The sequence below is a fragment of the Nerophis ophidion genome, linkage group LG05 (genome assembly GCF_033978795.1).
Source record: "Nerophis ophidion isolate RoL-2023_Sa linkage group LG05, RoL_Noph_v1.0, whole genome shotgun sequence".
Lineage (NCBI taxonomy): Eukaryota > Metazoa > Chordata > Actinopteri > Syngnathiformes > Syngnathidae > Nerophis > Nerophis ophidion.
In genome coordinates, this window is record NC_084615.1 from 38,218,219 (window position 1) to 38,235,907 (window position 17,689).

The window sequence follows — 17,689 nt, forward strand, 5'->3', positions numbered from 1 at the left end:
ACAAACTCACACCTTCCAGCATGAGTAGTAATGACACACCATTGAATAAAATGTGTCTACTCTATTTTTAGACACGCAGCCATTCGCAGACACACACGCTCATCGTCTGGATGACATCATAAAACGTGTCATGTGACATCATCCAGGTGACTGCTTCAGGTCAAAAGTTCAATGTCTTCCGGTTTTTCTCTGATTACTGGCTGATTTTTAAAATAAAATTGTGCTCATCTTATGTTGTTACCGCTAAATTAATTGAATTTTATGATGCGCTCCTCCTTTTAAGGGATTTTGCCTTTAATCCACACAGACATTATGACATCTTAAAAATAACCAGTTTTGCGTAATGGGCTGAATTTGAACAAAAAGTTTCAAAAATCAAATCTTATCTATATTTTAATCAGCGATTGAAATGTAACATTGACTACATTGTTGTGTTTACATAAGAAAATTAAAGATAAGAACAATTTTAAATAAGTAAGTTATGTAATAATTTAGTTTATTTCAAAAATGTGTGCGTACATGCTAATAAAAAAAACATTTCCGAGAGCTCGTATTTCCTCTCTCGTGGAAAAAAACAACATAGTTTTTCATTATTGTGTAGCAGTTTGTTTGTTTTATGTACAATTTTAGCTGTTTTTTATCAATGTACCACATTGCTGAATTTCAATGTCTGCGATTTCATAAATGTTGTGTTGTCTATAACCATCATTACTACCCTTTTGCAGTCATCCTTATTAAGTAAATGTTTTTTTTGTAGTTATTTTCCAGCTCATGTATTACAGTTATGAAAAAGTAGATGATCATCCCTGAGTCATGGAAAAATATCCCAGAGTGACAAAGTGATATGAATAAGCTGCTTCCCATTGGGACCTTTTAATTGTTACACAACATGTGAAGTCATATTGGATTGTCGTCTATTTCGTGATGTGTGACACACGCAGGAGCAAATATTTCATTATTTCCCTCTTACAGTACTGGTCACTTCAATAAGCACACAAGACGCTGTAGCAAAAAAGATGGCAGCGGTGACCTCTGAGTGACGCTGTCAGAGAGGGATTATTTACTAATATGTTAATGTTTGTGCTTTGTACAGCTGTACTAAATTACACCGACAACTGTTTCTAATATTTAACTCTCTCGGGTAGCTCAATCAGGATGTGGCTGATCTAATGAGTGGAGGTCAAAAAAACATCAGCTTTTTGTACACCACTGGAACTTGTCAGCCCACGTGCACGCCCACGTGCGCACACACACACACAAAGAAGGAACACACTTTGACACTGTGACATTGTTTTTGTTTTGACACATCTTCATTTATTTACAAAAAGGCCATTAAGGCAGGGGTGTCCAATGTTTGTCCTGCAGCTTAGTTTTATTCTAAAGAACACATTATACAAGGCCAGCATTACCCCATTTTAAAGCGGGATAAGGACTACACAAAAAATTTATATGCAAAAAGGTTGAGATGTTACAAAGCTGAGTTGTAGGCTGTTTTTGTTTGTGTTTTAAGTACTTTGTATTGGTTTCTGCATAGTAAATAAGAACACATTGTCCAGTTTGGACATCCCTGCATGAAGGCGTTGTGCAAGCAGAAGAGGAAAAAGCCTTTTTAATTCAGTCACCAAGTGTCTTGCAGGAAAGAGAGCCTTAAAGTTCCAAGTGGCTCCACATGTTTGATGCTGGTCGGTGAGGTATTGGACCAAAACACATTCTGTCCATTGTTCAAAATGTGGTTGGTTCTGTTGGGAAAGACATCAAACCAAAATTTTAACGCCTTCCTTTGCATTTAAAACAAAAACAGAACTACCTTAGCCATGTCTTTCTGATTTGTTCAATCGAAAATCATGACGCCTCAAGATACTGTCCCATTCCAGTCCTGTTGGTGGCTTGATTGTCCATTAAAAAAGGCCATAATCTGCACCTTTTTTTGGATCAGCACCAAAAGTAAGAAGATTCTTTATTGGCCCTCTACAGAGGTGTTTTTTGCTATGAAGCCACAGTAACTAACCAACTCTTCATGGAGTACCTTTGATCAAGTCAAGTCCTAATGATGGGGCTTTGGATCCATCTCGTCTAATCCTGGTGCCTGGATGACCCTCAGATGACGTTGTTGCGTTTGGGATGTGAAGTGTTGCCCGAGGAGCTGTCCAGTGAAATGGGACAGTCTTTGTTAAAACAGGGGAAATAATTAGAGATATAGAGCGCCTTGAACTTGGTGCTGCAGAAGCAGTAGACGAGCGGGTCCAGCAGGCAGTCCATGTAGGACAGCACCATGAGCCCGTCAAAGGCCACGGCCGCTTTGTCCTGGGAGGATTCCTGCCACTCCTGCACCCGGGCCACCAGCAGGACCACCCTGGAGATGGTGCAGGGCAAGAAGCAGAGCGAGAAGACCACCATGACCGAGGTGACCAGGAAGACGGCTCTCCTCAGCTTGGTCTTGTCCCCAATGGTCTTCTTTCTGAGCCGGTTGACGATGTGCACGGTGCAGTAGACCAGAATGATGAAGGGGATGATGATCTGCGTGAAGAAGACCACTTCTCGCAAACTGTCCACCACATCCTAGCAAAAAGACAGAAGAGTTGCTTGTGGGCATTGACTGAATAGAATAGAATAGAATAGAATAGAATAGAATAGAAAGTACTTTATTGATCCCTGGGGAAAATTCAGCACCACAGTTCGCTCACAATAGACAATAATAATAATACATAATATCATTTATATTATATATTATATATATATATATATATATATATATATATATATATATAAATAAATGATAAATGGGTTGTACTTGTATAGCGCTTTTCTACCTTCAAGGTACTCAAAGCGCTTTGACATTACTTCCACATTTACCCATTCACACACACATTCACACACTGATGGAGGGAGCTGCCATGCAAGGCGCCAACCAGGACCCATCAGGAGCAAGGGTGAAGTGTCTTGCTCAGGACACAACGGACGTGACCAAGTTGGTACTAGGTGGGATTTGAACCAGGGACCCTCGGGTTGCGCACGGCCACTCTACCACTGTGCCACGCCGTCCCTATATAATATATGAATAATATAAATATATTCTACATGGGGAATGGCGTGGCATGGCGAAGTTGAGAGAGTGGCCGTGCCAGCAATCTAAGGGTTACTGGTTCAATCCCCACCTTCTACCATCCTAGTCACGTCCGTTGTGTCCTTGCATGGCAGCTCCCGCCATCAGTGTGTGAATGTGTGTGTGAGTGGGTGAATGTGGAAATACTGTCAAAGCGCTTTGGGCTCCTTAAAAGGGGGTAGAAAAGCGCTATACAAGTACAACCATTTATTTAACATTTATGTATTCTACATTTAAGTGCAGTCAAGAAGGAAGACTGAGTTATGTTGATTGTGTTAGCAGCCCTGTGTGCTGTCACTGATACACTCATGTTGGGGCCGATTAGTAATGCTTTGCTTCAGCTCACCTTTACTCGAGCACAGTGGTCTCCAATCTTTTTCCTTTTGAGAGCTTCTTTTGCGATATAAAAATGTCCAAGATCTACTAATTTTTTGTTTTCATTACTTATTTTAGGCTAAACAAAGACAATAAGCTTGTTTTGCTTGTTTTGATCTTTAATAAAATGTTGGTATCCTTAACTAATATTTTGCATTACATTTATTTGTTCATTTGCATGTTATATTACAGTAAACATTTTTTTTTCTTGTGCAGTTTTTTTTGTGTGTCACTATTCGAGCTACTTTCACATGAATAAATATGTTGTGTACATACAGTAAGTACATTTAAATTGTACTTCAACTAGAGAACAGATCACCATTCAAACAGTGCAACCGACCATTGTCTTTTTGCTATTTAGTTGCATTTATTTTTACTAAATATATCTGTAATGAAAATAAGACTTCAAGCAAATATTCTTTGACCCTTTTGGTGAGGTTAAATAGCTCATTAGCTCCTGGTTGGAGAGCTCTTGCAGATATTGACCTACGTTGGAGTGTTTTCTTTGTACAAAATGCACCAATGTACCACCACTCGCAGGAAAAAAAGTGTGGACACCCCTGATTTATGGAGAATCTCTTCAAAGAAACTCTTGCAAACGCTTTCAACATAAATGACATACGTTTTTGTAAACATCAAAGACAATTTTGAATCGTCTGTGCCTACGAACACAGTCTTTTAGCAACTTCAGGGAATTTAAATTACGTCCGTGTAAACATCAAATAAGATTAATTAAGGTGTTCTACAAAGCTAAATTCCATTTTTGCAAACATCTAGACATCGAGTGTTTGACAAACCCATATATATTTTTCAAAACACTGATGACAATTTAGACTTTGCTACTTAATGTACAGTACGTCTTTGTAAATACTGGTGATTAATTAGTCTTCAACCAACCTAAAGTATGACAGCCTTTAGCGTATATTTAGCACTGAACTACATTTTCATGTCTTACTAAAGAGCAGGCGTCTCAAACTCGCGGCCTGTGGGCCATTTGCGGTCCGCTGACTTACATTTTGTGGCCCTCTTCCTAACTTCATAGTGTTATTGTGACCTAATAGTCAAATATCTATCCATCCATCCATTTTCTACCGCTTGTCCCTTTAGGAGTCAAGGGGGGTGCTGGAGCCTTAAATTAGTTTTTGCAAATTACAGCACAACAAACACGCAACGCGCAAATCTACCAACAACTTATAAACAAGCTGAAGTGTTTTGGACTATCTCCTGAGCAACTCAACAGTGTGGAAATAAAATAAAATAAAAATTACATTAAATTTGACATTTCTATTGACTTAAGGCCTACCATAGTTCAGGGTGGCTATTTCTGCTGAAATAAGTAGTTAAAAAAGGTAGTCCCGCAGTTAAAACATGATTCTGAAGTGAATACTTCAGCGGCCCGGCGTCACCTAGACTTTACCTCCAGTGGCCCCCAGGTAAATTGAGTTTAAGACCCTCGCTCTAGAGTGATAAATGCATGCATGCTTTTTGATTATAAAAGAAAGTTTGCGCTGGGAGAACAGACTAACCTTTTTCTTCTAATGAGTACCTACCTAGTTTTTTTATGACTTTGGCTAAAATAGTATAATAATGTACTAATATAGATGTATATAGCTCTTATGTATGTTGAGACACAAATAGAGGTCCAATACCTTGATCAAGGTGTCCTCCTTGTTTTCATCACTCTTGTGGCTGTTGCAGCAGTCAAAATGTTTGAGCATGGTAGGAATGGTGAGGGGCAGGAGGAGCAGCCATATGAAGATCGAGATGTGCGGTGACTTCTTGAGAGCCTTCAGCAGGTTCTTGCGGCCCGGATGCACCACATTAAAGTAGCGGTCGATGGAGGTGACTGTGAGGAAGGCGATGCTGGCTCCTCGGTTGAGGAACAACATAAATAGCATAGCTTTGCACACGGCGTCGTTGCCGCTCCTACGTTCACCCTGGATGAAGTTGTGCGCCTTGATGGGAAGACAGAACAGCAGCAGGATGTCAGCCAGCACCAGGTTGAAGAGGAAGATGTTGTTGGTGTTGGACTTCCAGAACTTCATTTTGAAAATGAAGAGATGCAGGACAGACACATTGAGCGGTATAGCCAAGATGAAAATGACAATCATGACCGCTGCATAGAACTTGTAGAGGGCCTTGTTTGTGGCCTCGCAGTCCTCGATGAGCTGGTACATTGAGCCGTTTGCCATTTGTACGGCCTGGAGTTTCACTCAAGTCAACAAGCAAACCAACTCACACGTGAAGCCAACAAGCTGCAGCAAGAGTACTTATCTCACAACCTCCCAATCCCGCCCAACCAGTTTCTTCACTGTAATTCACGCCAAAGTTTTTTTTCGCTTTTTTTCACGTCTTCAGTTGGTCCTGGCGAGTAGCTCCTGGTTGCTGTGGTTTCGTTCAAGTCAACAAGGTCCCGCTCTGGAAGTGATTGACTGGGACACGGAATAACTGGTTCTATAGTATGCTGTTCAGCCTCCAAGTCAAAGCTCCTCCTTTTATAGCCCGAGGTGATGAGTCACTGGAACCAGCGGAGCTTACAGCCTGCAGTTGAGTGGCTCAACATTAGCATGAATGTTGTTTTGAAAGTCTATGATTCTACTTCTGATTTTGTTCATGACGGATAGACATATGAGACATGTTGCAATTTCTTGGCACCAAGTGTGAGAACTGTCTAGCTATTCCTAGGGTTGGTAACTCCCACAAGTTAGCATGTAACTGACATAGTTTCTCATGGGTGACATCTTCCCAGTGTCGTCCCCTTGTACCCCCAGCAAAACCTCCGCTATAAGGGTCACTCACTCTGCTCATGCTACCGACACCACTGGGGGATATTTCCAGTCTAGCAGCGGGTCCTTGGGAATTGATGGACGTGATAAATGATGTTGCTGCCAGTGTTAGCTACTATGTAAAGAGAAGCCAAGGAACTTGCATGGAATGTGGCGTTCCTTAGGGAAGAGAAGGAGGAGGAGAGAGGCTTCGACCACAGCAAGCATGTCTCCGACAAGTCCGGACAATTCATTGAATCCCAGATTTTCTATAGTCAGACGTGCAGGAGTCACACCAGCCTTGACCATCCGTGGCACTCTTAACTTATTGCCACTCGGACTAAAATGCATGAACTTGCTGAATAGCCTGTGTAGCTTTGAGCCTTGTGTCAATAATCTCTACTTAAACTTGAACTTTGTCTGTCTTTGTCTCCCACTCTGTTTTCCTTTTAGTTGATCTTTGACCCCTCCCGCCTCAGACAATGCTTTATTTGTCTCACTGGGTAGGTGATTAAGGAGTGTTGAGATGGTCATAAAAGTTGCTAGCCTGCTAGCTACTGTCTGACCTGTGGTGACAAATTGCATCTTTATGGAGTGCTGATTTATCCATACTTGGTATGTGTTTAATGTTTGTCATATGTCCTGCTGCCACACAGAATTCCCGGAACACGCTCAGATAATCAGATCATTATATGCAGGTGATGCAAAGTACTTTGCAAACAAATCAACTCCCAATTGACTTGCAATAGCCGTAACTACCTGATACTGTGACCCAGAGGGTTTCATTTAATCATCCATTAGGGAGGATGTTTGTCATCTAGTTGTCAGTTCTCTTATTAAATATTTCATTCCTGTTTTGTTGTTTGCCCGCCAGACGTATTTGACTGACAAGCTGATATCAAAGGGAAGTCAAACGTATTTCAATCAGTGCCTGGAGTCTTTACGTAGAAACTTTTGACATCTTTTTTTTTCAACTTGGAATTCCGAGCCTCTGCAAGCGCTGATGTTTCTCTTATCACTGCTACGAACTTCTTAAGTGGGTGTTCACATCAACAGGCTAAAGGGAGAACATGTGACTGTCCAAGCCAATCGGCTAAGGCGACAATGGTTTAGAATAATAATGTGATATACGTAAATGTTTCAAAGATCAACATTGGTCATTTTTTAAGTGGAGGTAAAACATTCTCTGTACCGTTAATCAATCGTGACAGCTTGACCCTGGAACGAATGGTTCTTTGGGATATTAGTTCTGTGATTCAGCTGTTGCATTTTTTTTTAATTTTTATTATTATTATTTTATTTTTAATAATCAATCCAACAAAATAATACACAATAATACCATAATAATACAATTCCAATTCCTAGCAACAGTCATAATAGCAATCAACAGAGTAATTGAGGACACACAAACATGACACAAAGCAATCCAAAGGTAGTCGAACAAAAATGAATATCAACAACAGTATCAATATTAATAAGAAATCCAACAGAGTAGTGATTAGAAATCCTTCATTTACATTATCATCATAGCCATTTATAAAAAAAAGAAAATATTAAAACAATTATCAATAGTGTCACCGTGACTTACACTTGCATCACATCTCATAAGCTTGACAACACATTGTGTCCAATATTTTCCACAAAGGTAAAATAAGTCATATTTTAGGTTCATTTAATAGTTAAAACAAATTTAAATAATAGATCCCATATGTCCAATATATGACTCATTAATATCTAAACAAAATGCAGTTTTTTTTTTTACTGATATCATTTCCATAGCTTGTGTGTACCAGTCAGTATGAGTTGGACTATCAACATCTTTCCATGTTTTTAGTATTACCCTTCTACCTTAAAAAACGTCAACTGCGAAATAATGTAGCCGATTGAAATTCATTGAAATCAATTTAATATATGCGTGCCACCCCAAACACAGCAACATTTGAACATGAAACATAAAAAAAAAAAATATTGAATAAGGAATAATCCAACAGATTTTTACAACAAACAACTACTGTTCCGGTAGTTTTAGTTTACCTTGGAAAGCGGACTTCTCCATCAAACACAACATTGCAGCTTCTCCATGTTTTCATGGATAAATGTTTGCCATTTAGGTATTATTGGAACATTATTTGCTGGCGTTATGGACTAATTTCGCTTCAGTATTTTGCAGACTAGCTGTGATACGCTCCAACTGCTTTCCAAGGGATGATTCATGACTCATGATTTCTGCCTTTAATTGAACGAATTCATCCACTTCTTCTTCTCAGCACTGTCCATCACACTCACTATTTCCTTCCCATGTTTGGAAAAAAAAGTTATGTCCTTCTCGAGCTATAAGCGAGGAAGACTGGATGTTTTGGTGGGATCGTACTGGGAATCTGGGATCATTGTGGCATTTGTTAATGCCAACAGTTTTTGCTCGTAACCTAAAGTATAACAGTTAACTGATCCAATTAGTTTCCTGAAAAATGTGTAAAGTGGGAGACTTTTATCCCAACGTAACAGTGTATTCCCATTTAGAAAAAATAAATGGACCAACAACCTAAACTTCTGGAGCACAGATGTTAACATGACCTGTGACTCCATTAAAGTCCCCCTGCTGCTATCACCTCCCTAGACCGACCCCCATCACATTCAAGGTGTTCAATCTAACAGGAGAATGAGACTTTTGGTCCACATCTGTCCACATTTAGCTCCTAGCTGGCAGCCAAGCCTTCTTTTTTCCATACACATACCTCAAATACCGCTCATATTCCAACCTTCTTGATGGCTCATTCGAGACCCCGCCCTCGTAGAATCCCATTATTAGTGTGGATTACAACTCGGTCTTCATGGCTGACTTATGCACCCCTGGGAGGGTCAACAGAAGGTCTCCCCGGGGGCCTTAAGAACTCAGGAAGTGAATGGAAAAGTCCACAAGCACTGATGAAACCACAAGGCCAGGAAGTGAAAGAGGGTCAGAGGCGGTCACAGGTCGGAGAAAGAAGAAGCCACAAAGAGTCAACGGATGTCAACAGCTCCGGACGTCATTATTAAAACTTTCTGTACTGAATGATTACTGGCAGAGAACCAAAAGTTTCTTCAGGAGCAGTCTTCTCTACTCCCTCTTGGGTTTCTGGCACTTTCAACTACTAAGTGAGAGTGGAGGATTCTTTTCTTAGCTTACTGTTCACAGTGGCCTGAATATCTGTTTCAGTGTGAAGAAATTATATTATACTGTATTGTAATGAGACACAATGTTTAGCAATAACTATTTTACTTAGAGAGCTTCAGTCGTTGTTAATATTAAAAAGATAAAACTTCTAGATCAGGGGTCTGCAACAGGGGCGTCGCCAGACATATTTCACTGGGGCACGTGCCCCACTGTTGATCAGCAGTGCCCCAGTAAAAATTTCACCAATAAAAAAAAAAACCACTTCAGAGTTTTAAGTCATAGACAACAGCGCACATACTACTTAGTATGGTAATTGATTGCTACTGTATTCACTCCACTAACAATGAGCACATGGCTAATTAATATGGTAATTTATTCACGTGTGGATCGAGACTTCGATTGAGAGAGAGAGAGAGAGAGAGAGAGAGGATGAGAATCACTGCGTGAGGTAGGTAACGTTAGCCAACAACAATTTGTTAATTATATTATTTTGATTTTGATTTGACTCAAACTGTAACTCCTAGATGGATTTAAGAAAGTTATTCGCCCACAGCAGAGAAGAAGCAGCAGGAATGAGAGATGTAAGTGAAGTCCTAGCTAGCTAGGCAACATCATTGTCTTAAGTTGATGCTAAGTTAGCTAACGTTATTCCTTGTATCAAGACAAACATATTCATTTGCTGTACGAGCTGTCGGGGGAATTTCCAATGAACATGAAACATAATGTTGGTTATTGTCTGCTGGTTCTGCATCAATGATGATTTGGAGTAAGCGTGTGTGAGTTGAGTGCTTCTCGAATGTTTTATCTTCAGGAAGAAAAACATTTTTCCATATCATCAAGTCGTGAGCCAAATTTTTAAATCATTCAAGTTTATTTCACAGAAAAATAGAACAGTAGACTTGTCTTGTTAATCGTTGTGACTTTGACTAAAATAATCTTGTTTTGTCACCAGAAAAATGGCTACAGCTAAAGCATCTGGTTTTGTTTCCAGAAAAAATAGTAACATTTCTGTATTTGTTTTCAGAAAGATGGCTAAAAATATCGGGTTTTGTTGCCCCATTTAGATTTTTTTTAAAATATATTTCCATGTCTGTCCTGAGTCCTCCTCCAATTTGTTAGTCGGTTTGCCTTTTGCTAAAATACTCACTAATAGTCACTAGAAAAAAGGCTAAAATAATCTGGTTTTGTTGCCACAATTTGATTTTTTTCTCCCTAAACTTTTTTTTTTTTCATGCACACATGTGACTGCGACTCACTGAAAATGACACACGATCCACTTTTATGTAACGACCCAGCAGTTGGGAATCACTGGTCAACTGTATAACAGTTACTGTAATATTTCCATGTCTGTCCAGAGTGATTGACCACTTTGCAAAAATTAAAACGAGACGTTACAGTTTACTTCTCAGAAAATGATTTCCTGAACAGACACACAACAGTTGTTCATTTATTCTACTACTGTGGCTTTATTGTTTTGTGTATATTTTATAGTTTTGTGTATCTGAAATAGGATTAGCCACATTGCCATAAATAGAAATTAAATTAAATAAAAGAACCCATAGATGTAGGGGTGCTTTATTTTTTTGTTTTACTTTTGTAGATGTTAAATTTGCAGATGGTAACTGCAATAAATATTTCAAAAACATTCATTGCTCTTCCTTTTTGCTTTTACCAGTAGCAGTTTAGAAGTCTGGAGTAAAAAAGTGCACAAGTAGGTCAAATGCTTTAGTTAATTTCAGGTGGTTAATCAAAGATCCATACATCATAATCTGATATGATTTCATAGTTTAAAGCACTATTTAGGTATTTTTTATGATAAATAAGTGCTAAAAATGTTTTTGCTTGCGCGCTTTGCACGCTCGTTTGAATTATTTGTGCCCCAGGTGTGCCCCAGTACAGTATTAGGTTTAGTGACGCCCCTGGTCTGCAACCTGTGGCTCTGCCACATTTGGCCTTTCTGCATCCCTCAGATTTTTTTTTAAACATCTGGGTAATAAAAGTTAGCATTTTTCAAAAGATTTCTGAGGCTGTGAGGCGCAAGTAAGGCAAGTAAAAGAGACCGGAAGCCTGTGTGTTCAGTTCAGCTTCTCGAGTGTGCAACACCTCGCGGGTGAACTAACCATAAATACTTGCCAAAAAAGAAAACAGAAAAGGAAAAAGACCTAACGGTAAATTCACATGAATGGATTGGTTAAAATAAAAAAGATAAAACATTTAAAATGTTTTAAGCTGTGTTACGTTTTGTGGCTATACTATTTTTCTTTAGTGGAAGAGTTAGTAGCAATATATCTGTTCTGAAGGTTGCAGATCCGCTCTCGATGGTCCATCAGTGTCACACGATGTTATTTGACCTATTTCAGGTCCTTCTTTTTTAATGTATTGTTTTATGTTGCTTACAATTCATCTCTGTAAAATATTTCTACAAATAAACTTTACTTTCCCTCCTCTACATGATCAGCATCTCTTTTATACTAGTAATGTATGATAGTACTTTCTATTTTCCTATTTTTGCATGGTACATTTAATTTCCTTTTTGTATGAAACTGGCGCGTTTTTTGTCATTGTGAATCTCACAGTGCATCGAACACTATTAGTGTGTCAGGAAGTGATTTTGATCTGCTTTTTATTTTCTGATATTAGTGCCAGCGCCTCCACCTTTTAAAAATGGGTCACGCCGTCTTAAAGCCACACCTGCAACATATCCTTTGTAAACACTCAAAATGTTGATTAGTCTGCCACTGTAACTTTTGTTTGTAATGATTGATTCATGTAATAGTGTCTCTCTTAGATTTTACAACAATTTAATGCTGAAGAAAAATTAATTCTTGAGATTTTTTTACCAATATGCTCAATGTGAAACTTGTGTCTGTCGGTCAATAATTATACAAAATTAAAATTTTACAAGCGCTTTTTGAGACAAAATTGAATCCTCTGCATTACAAAACTATGTCTGTGGTGTTTTTGCTTTTTTTCTTCCTACCCTTGACAAGTCTTTGCACGCAACAGCTGATATCATCGCTTAGCTGGCGTCCATGTAAGCATGTCTGAAGCAGCACTGAATCAATGCTTTTTGCTTGTCCTTACATCCATTTTCTACCGCTTGTCCCTCATAGGGTTGCGGAGGGGCTGGAGCCTATCCCAGCTGCACTCGGGCGCACCCTGGACAAGTCGGCACCTCATCACAGTCTTTTTTCAACTCTAAGTCTGATAACACATAAATTAAATTTAAGGCAACATTATTTCATTTTGTACAAGGTCCTTAAGACTAAGATGACTCATTTGATTAACAAGAGAAAAAGTAACAGGTGTAAGTTGTTACATAGAATTAGCAGACATCAGTGTCTCTTCTGTTGCGGGTTCCAAACTCTAGAACAATCTCCCTCTTCATGTGAGACCGGTCCTTTCTTTGACCGTTTCTAATACCCATCTTAAAACTCATTTTTATAACTGACTTTTATACAGAAAATGGATGGATGGATGTATTTTTATCTGTATTGTATTGTAAATATTTATTTCGTACATGTTAAAAAAAAAAGGATGAAAAGAAACCCTAAACAAAAGCAACCACAACAACGATTAATTGAAGAAAATATTAATAAAATAAATAACAACAAAGTGATTTTTTTTAACATGTTTATAGTTTATAGTCACATTCCAACACGTCCAAAAGGGAGTAGGAAGAAGCTGAGTTTATTTAACCTCATCCATTTCCGGTCTGGAAATTATTCCTACATATTTGTTGATTTCCTTCTTCATATCAAACACAACAACAATGAAGGAATAAATAAATATATATACAGTTATATAAATTGGTGGTTCTTTTAATGATTTAAAAAAATGTATCTAACCTTTATTTAAGCAGGTAAAATAAATCCCATTGAGATTAAAAATATTTTCATTTTAATGGTTCCCATAATTTACTAAATATGTGATAGGTTATGTGTCGTTCTTCAATTAAGTTTAAGATTGTTATCAGTATTACTCTGCCCTGTACTTTGTAAACACTTTGAGTTTAAACATTTTCTTTAAACATTTTCCCAAACTGAATTATATTAGTACACTATATGACTTTTTTTGCTTAATCAATTCCATAATTTAATTCCACATACTGATATACTAAAGGTCTTAAGTGTTGTACGTGCATACAAATGATTTAAGTTACATTTTTCTCTAAGGTCATATTTCTTATCATTTGTTGGGAAGAAAGGTTGTACATTCTTGGGTAACAGGTTATAGTATGCTTTGTGCATGATTTCAGCTGTTTGCAAAAGCACCAAGTCTTTGAATTTTAATATTTTTCATTTGATTAATAAGAGGTTTAAATGTTCTCGATATCCATCATTGTGTATGATTCTAATGGACTTCTTTTGTAACACGGTTAGTGAATGAAGTGTACTTCTGTAGTTATTTCCCCATATTTCTGCACAATGACTCAGATGTGGTAACTCTAGCAAGCAGTAGAGAATATGAAGTGTTTTTTTTTCCAATACCAATACTTGCCTTTATTCATTATTGAAATATTTCTTGACAACCTATGTTGTATATCTTTATATGACATTTCCAGTTCATTTTTTATCATCAATTATTACACCCAAAAATGTGATTTATTTTACTCTTTCAATGTCTACACCATCTATTTGTATTTGTGTTTGACTTTCTCCTCTGCTGTTACTGAATAGCATTATTTTAGTTTTACTGAGATTCGAAGGTCGTCTGTTTTTGTCAAACCATCTCTCAGTTTTTGTTTTTTATTTCTTCTGTTATTTGAATCAATTTGTGTGTGGTCTCTCCTGAACGAAACAGTCGTGTCACCTGCAAATAATGCTAACATTAAGTCTTTTGTAACTTTATAAATGTTGTTTATATTAGGATTGAACAGTTTTGGTTCCAGTACTGATCCCTGGGGTACGCCACAGAAAATATTTTTTTGCAGATGTTTGCTTATGTGGCTTCACGTATTGCCTCCTGGTGGTAAAGTAGCTTTTTCTCAAGTTTGAGCTCAACCCTCTGATCCCGTACTGTCCTAATTTGTTGATTAAGATATTGTGACTGTTTGTGTGAAATGGATTTGTTAGGTCCATAAACACTGCCGCAGCACACTGTTTACCATCTATTGCATTGGTAATCTCCTCCGTTATTTTGATTAGTGCCGTCGATGTTGAAATTTTGGCTCTGTATAGACAAGTATATATATTTCCTTTCATGAATTTGTCCAGTCTGTTATTAAATAATTTTTATATCATTTTGGAAAATTGTGGAAATATTGAAACAGGTCTGTAATTTGTAAACTGGTGTTTGCCTCTAGTTTTATAAAATCGGTACAACTTCTGCAATTTTCATTTTATTGGGGAAGTTACTTGTTTAAAATGAAAGGTTGCTGATGTACGTTAAAGGTCCTGAAATTTCTTTGATAACCTTTTTGATCGTTTCCATGTTAATACTGTAACAATCAGTCGAGGTTTCGGATTCACACTTCTTTACAATTTTGATTATTTCTTCTTAGTTAGTGAGGAACTGGAATTTCTGTCTATATTAAGATTTAAATCCTGAAATGAGACTAGATCTGAAATATTTTCCTTCAGATTTGGCCCAATATTTACAAAATAGCGGTTAAAGCTTTTAACTATTTCGTTCATATTGTTCTTTTTTTCATTTCCATCCGACGAATATTGAAGGTAATCCCTTTTAGACCCATTTTTGATGATGCTATTTATGATTTATGATGCCCCATAGGCCATAGCTTGTTTTTGAATGCTTGTACTTTCTGCCTCTATGATCACTGTTATAAATATTTTATATAATGTAATTTTTTTTGTTGCAAGCATTTTTCAATCCCTTTGTCATCCATGTTTCATTGTTCTTATTTTGCTAAGTTGTTTCCATGGACAGTGTTTGTCCTACAGTATCTCAAAAGTATTTGAAACAATCGTGCATCCTCTACATCATTTTCACCGTACACATTGTCGCAACTTTGTTCTCTCAGATCATTCTTAAAAAGCATATACTTTTCTCTGTGCATAGTCTTTGAAATGACTTTCTGTCATTCATGTTCCTCTTCCTGTAGTTTTCGTCATAGATTATGAAAACGGGTAGATGATCATTGATGTTTGCTATCAGCAGACCACTTGTCGTATTATCAAAAGCATCAGTGAAAATATTATCAGTAAGCGTGGCACAGTATTCTGTAATGTTCCATGGCCTTGTGATATTTTTATGTTTTACTTTTGTTTTAAATGATACAATTTAGTCTGTCTTATGTCTTTGCTTTTCTGATTATTTATATTTTTGCGTGTTTGCGGTGTATAGCTCTTTGTTTTTCAACTTTGGTTGTTTTTAAATGGCTTTATAAATACATTTGGTATAGTCTGGTACATGGAATACAGGAAAATGGCAAAAACATATTTTAGAAATAACATCAAAAATAATTTAGGTAAAAAACTGTGCTTAGATTTTAACAACCATCCATCCATCCATTTCCTACCGCCTGTCCCTTTTGAGGTCGCAGGGGGTGCTGATGCCTATCTCAGCTGCATCCGGGCGGAAGGCGGAGTACACCCTGGACAAGTCGCTATCTCATCACAGGGCCAACACAGATAGACAGACAACATTCACACTCACATTCACACACTAGGGCCAATTTAGTGTTGCCAATCAACCTATCCCCAGGTGCATGTCTGTGGAGGTGGGAGGAAGCCTGAGTACCCGGAGGGAACCCACGTATTCACGGGGAGAACAGACAACCAGTCCTAATTAAAATGTACAGAAACATAAATGAGTACATTTACTTTTGGCCTTGTAATGACCTGGAATGGATTTGAATAATGCAATCTTCGGTTGGCCATGTGGCTTATCCAGAGTGTGTTAAGGGTAACAGCAGTGAGGGAAAACACAAAGTGTGAATTTAAAATGTTTTTTTCCAGAAAATAAACTTAAAAGTAAACTGCTGAGGAAAACTACAAATATGTAAAAATATAACATTTCTAAAAGACTCAAAAAAACATGTCATTGTAAAGTCTAATTTTAGGAAGAAAGGAAAGGCAACAAATGTTATTTCTTTTTTATTAGATAAAAAAGACTTTAATATTGCAAAATGTATTCATTAAATATGCAATCAAATCAATGTCTGGGATTCTTTGCCTAACAAATACGTTTTTTTTTTTTTTATACTTAATCATGCTTTCCTGTGGATGCAAATGTCAATGATTTGTCAGTGAATGTGATTTTAATGTCCTCAATGATTGACTTCTTTTCAGGAGACTTGATTGCGAGCGCGGAGAGAGACAAACTTTAGCAAACACACTCCTATGCCGTAACGTGAACGCATTTGAGTCCCACACACTAAGCATGTCTGTGTTGAATATTTAGCTGTTTTTATTTTACATTGTATTGTTGTGTTGGAAAGAACAGGCACCCCCTCCATCCAAAACCCATGGACATGCACTATAAAGTAGCCCTAATTTGCATATGCTTGGGGCTTAGTGGCTCTTGAACCTTCTGATTCACACTTCTTACAATGACTTGAGCAGTTGTTTTACTAATGCACATACTTTCAATCTAACCTTGTGACACACCTCACTCCATTTAAAAAGACCAACTAAATATGTGGGGGGAGTATTGTGGTTGTTTGTGGTCATTTTAAAATAATGTGTGGGATGGAAAAATGAGAGTCATGCTGCCCTCAATTGGTCCTACTTAGTCTTTTTGTAAATGTGAACATTTTTTTAATGGTAGGCTTTTTGTGGATAAAAAAGAAAATCAGAAATGTTAATGGTAGCTGGCAGAGCAGTCAAAATCACTTCAGTGATTATGTTTGAGTAAAGCAATGTAACAATGGTTGTCAAACAGCTACTGCAGGCAAAAATAATAAGGTTGACTGATCTGTGCAAAGAGATAGGCCTATTTTCTCTCCACTTTACCTGAAAGTTAAGGCTTTTTTCTGCAAGGTTTACACTGGTTCGAGGTCGCCCTCTTGAGGAAGATAGTAGTTTTGGTCCCGAGCTGGTCCAGTCAGCTGGCCTTGAAGCACTGATGCAGCAGTGGAGGGTCTTTTGGAGCGAATCCAAGTCTTTCTCAATTGTTGCTGACGTTCTGTCCGCTGGTGGTTAATTGACTTGCATCCAGCTGAACGGTCAGATTGTGGATTTCCCTCATTACTACCTTCAGTCCAGCTGGTGGTTTGAGGCCTTCAGTGTAGCCATATTAAAAGGGGGAGGTTCGAATGAAGTCTCCCACTCTGAGCGGAGTTCTTTGGACAGCTTTGACCCTGACAGTTAAAACTATAAGAGTCCTTTG

The 17,689-nt window shown here is 37.8% G+C and overlaps 1 protein-coding gene across 2 annotated transcripts; it reads right to left on the reverse strand.

Annotated features, from left to right (window-relative positions):
* Positions 1-1,288: 1,288 nt before the first annotated feature.
* LOC133553060 (12-(S)-hydroxy-5,8,10,14-eicosatetraenoic acid receptor-like) lies at positions 1,289-6,081 on the reverse strand. Of its 2 annotated transcripts, XR_009806833.1 has the most exons (3): positions 5,128-6,081; positions 1,808-2,559; positions 1,289-1,739 (listed from the first exon to the last, which is right to left on the reverse strand). XR_009806833.1 is itself a non-coding variant. In XM_061900851.1 (2 exons), exons 1-2 carry the CDS (start codon positions 5,668-5,670, stop codon positions 2,098-2,100), a joined length of 1,005 nt encoding a protein of 334 aa, XP_061756835.1. In that variant the 5' UTR covers positions 5,671-6,081; the 3' UTR covers positions 1,289-2,097. The 2 variants fall into 2 exon arrangements, 1 of the variants encoding a protein (XP_061756835.1); XM_061900851.1 differs by having other exon boundaries at positions 1,289-2,559.
* Positions 6,082-17,689: the final 11,608 nt, after the last annotated feature.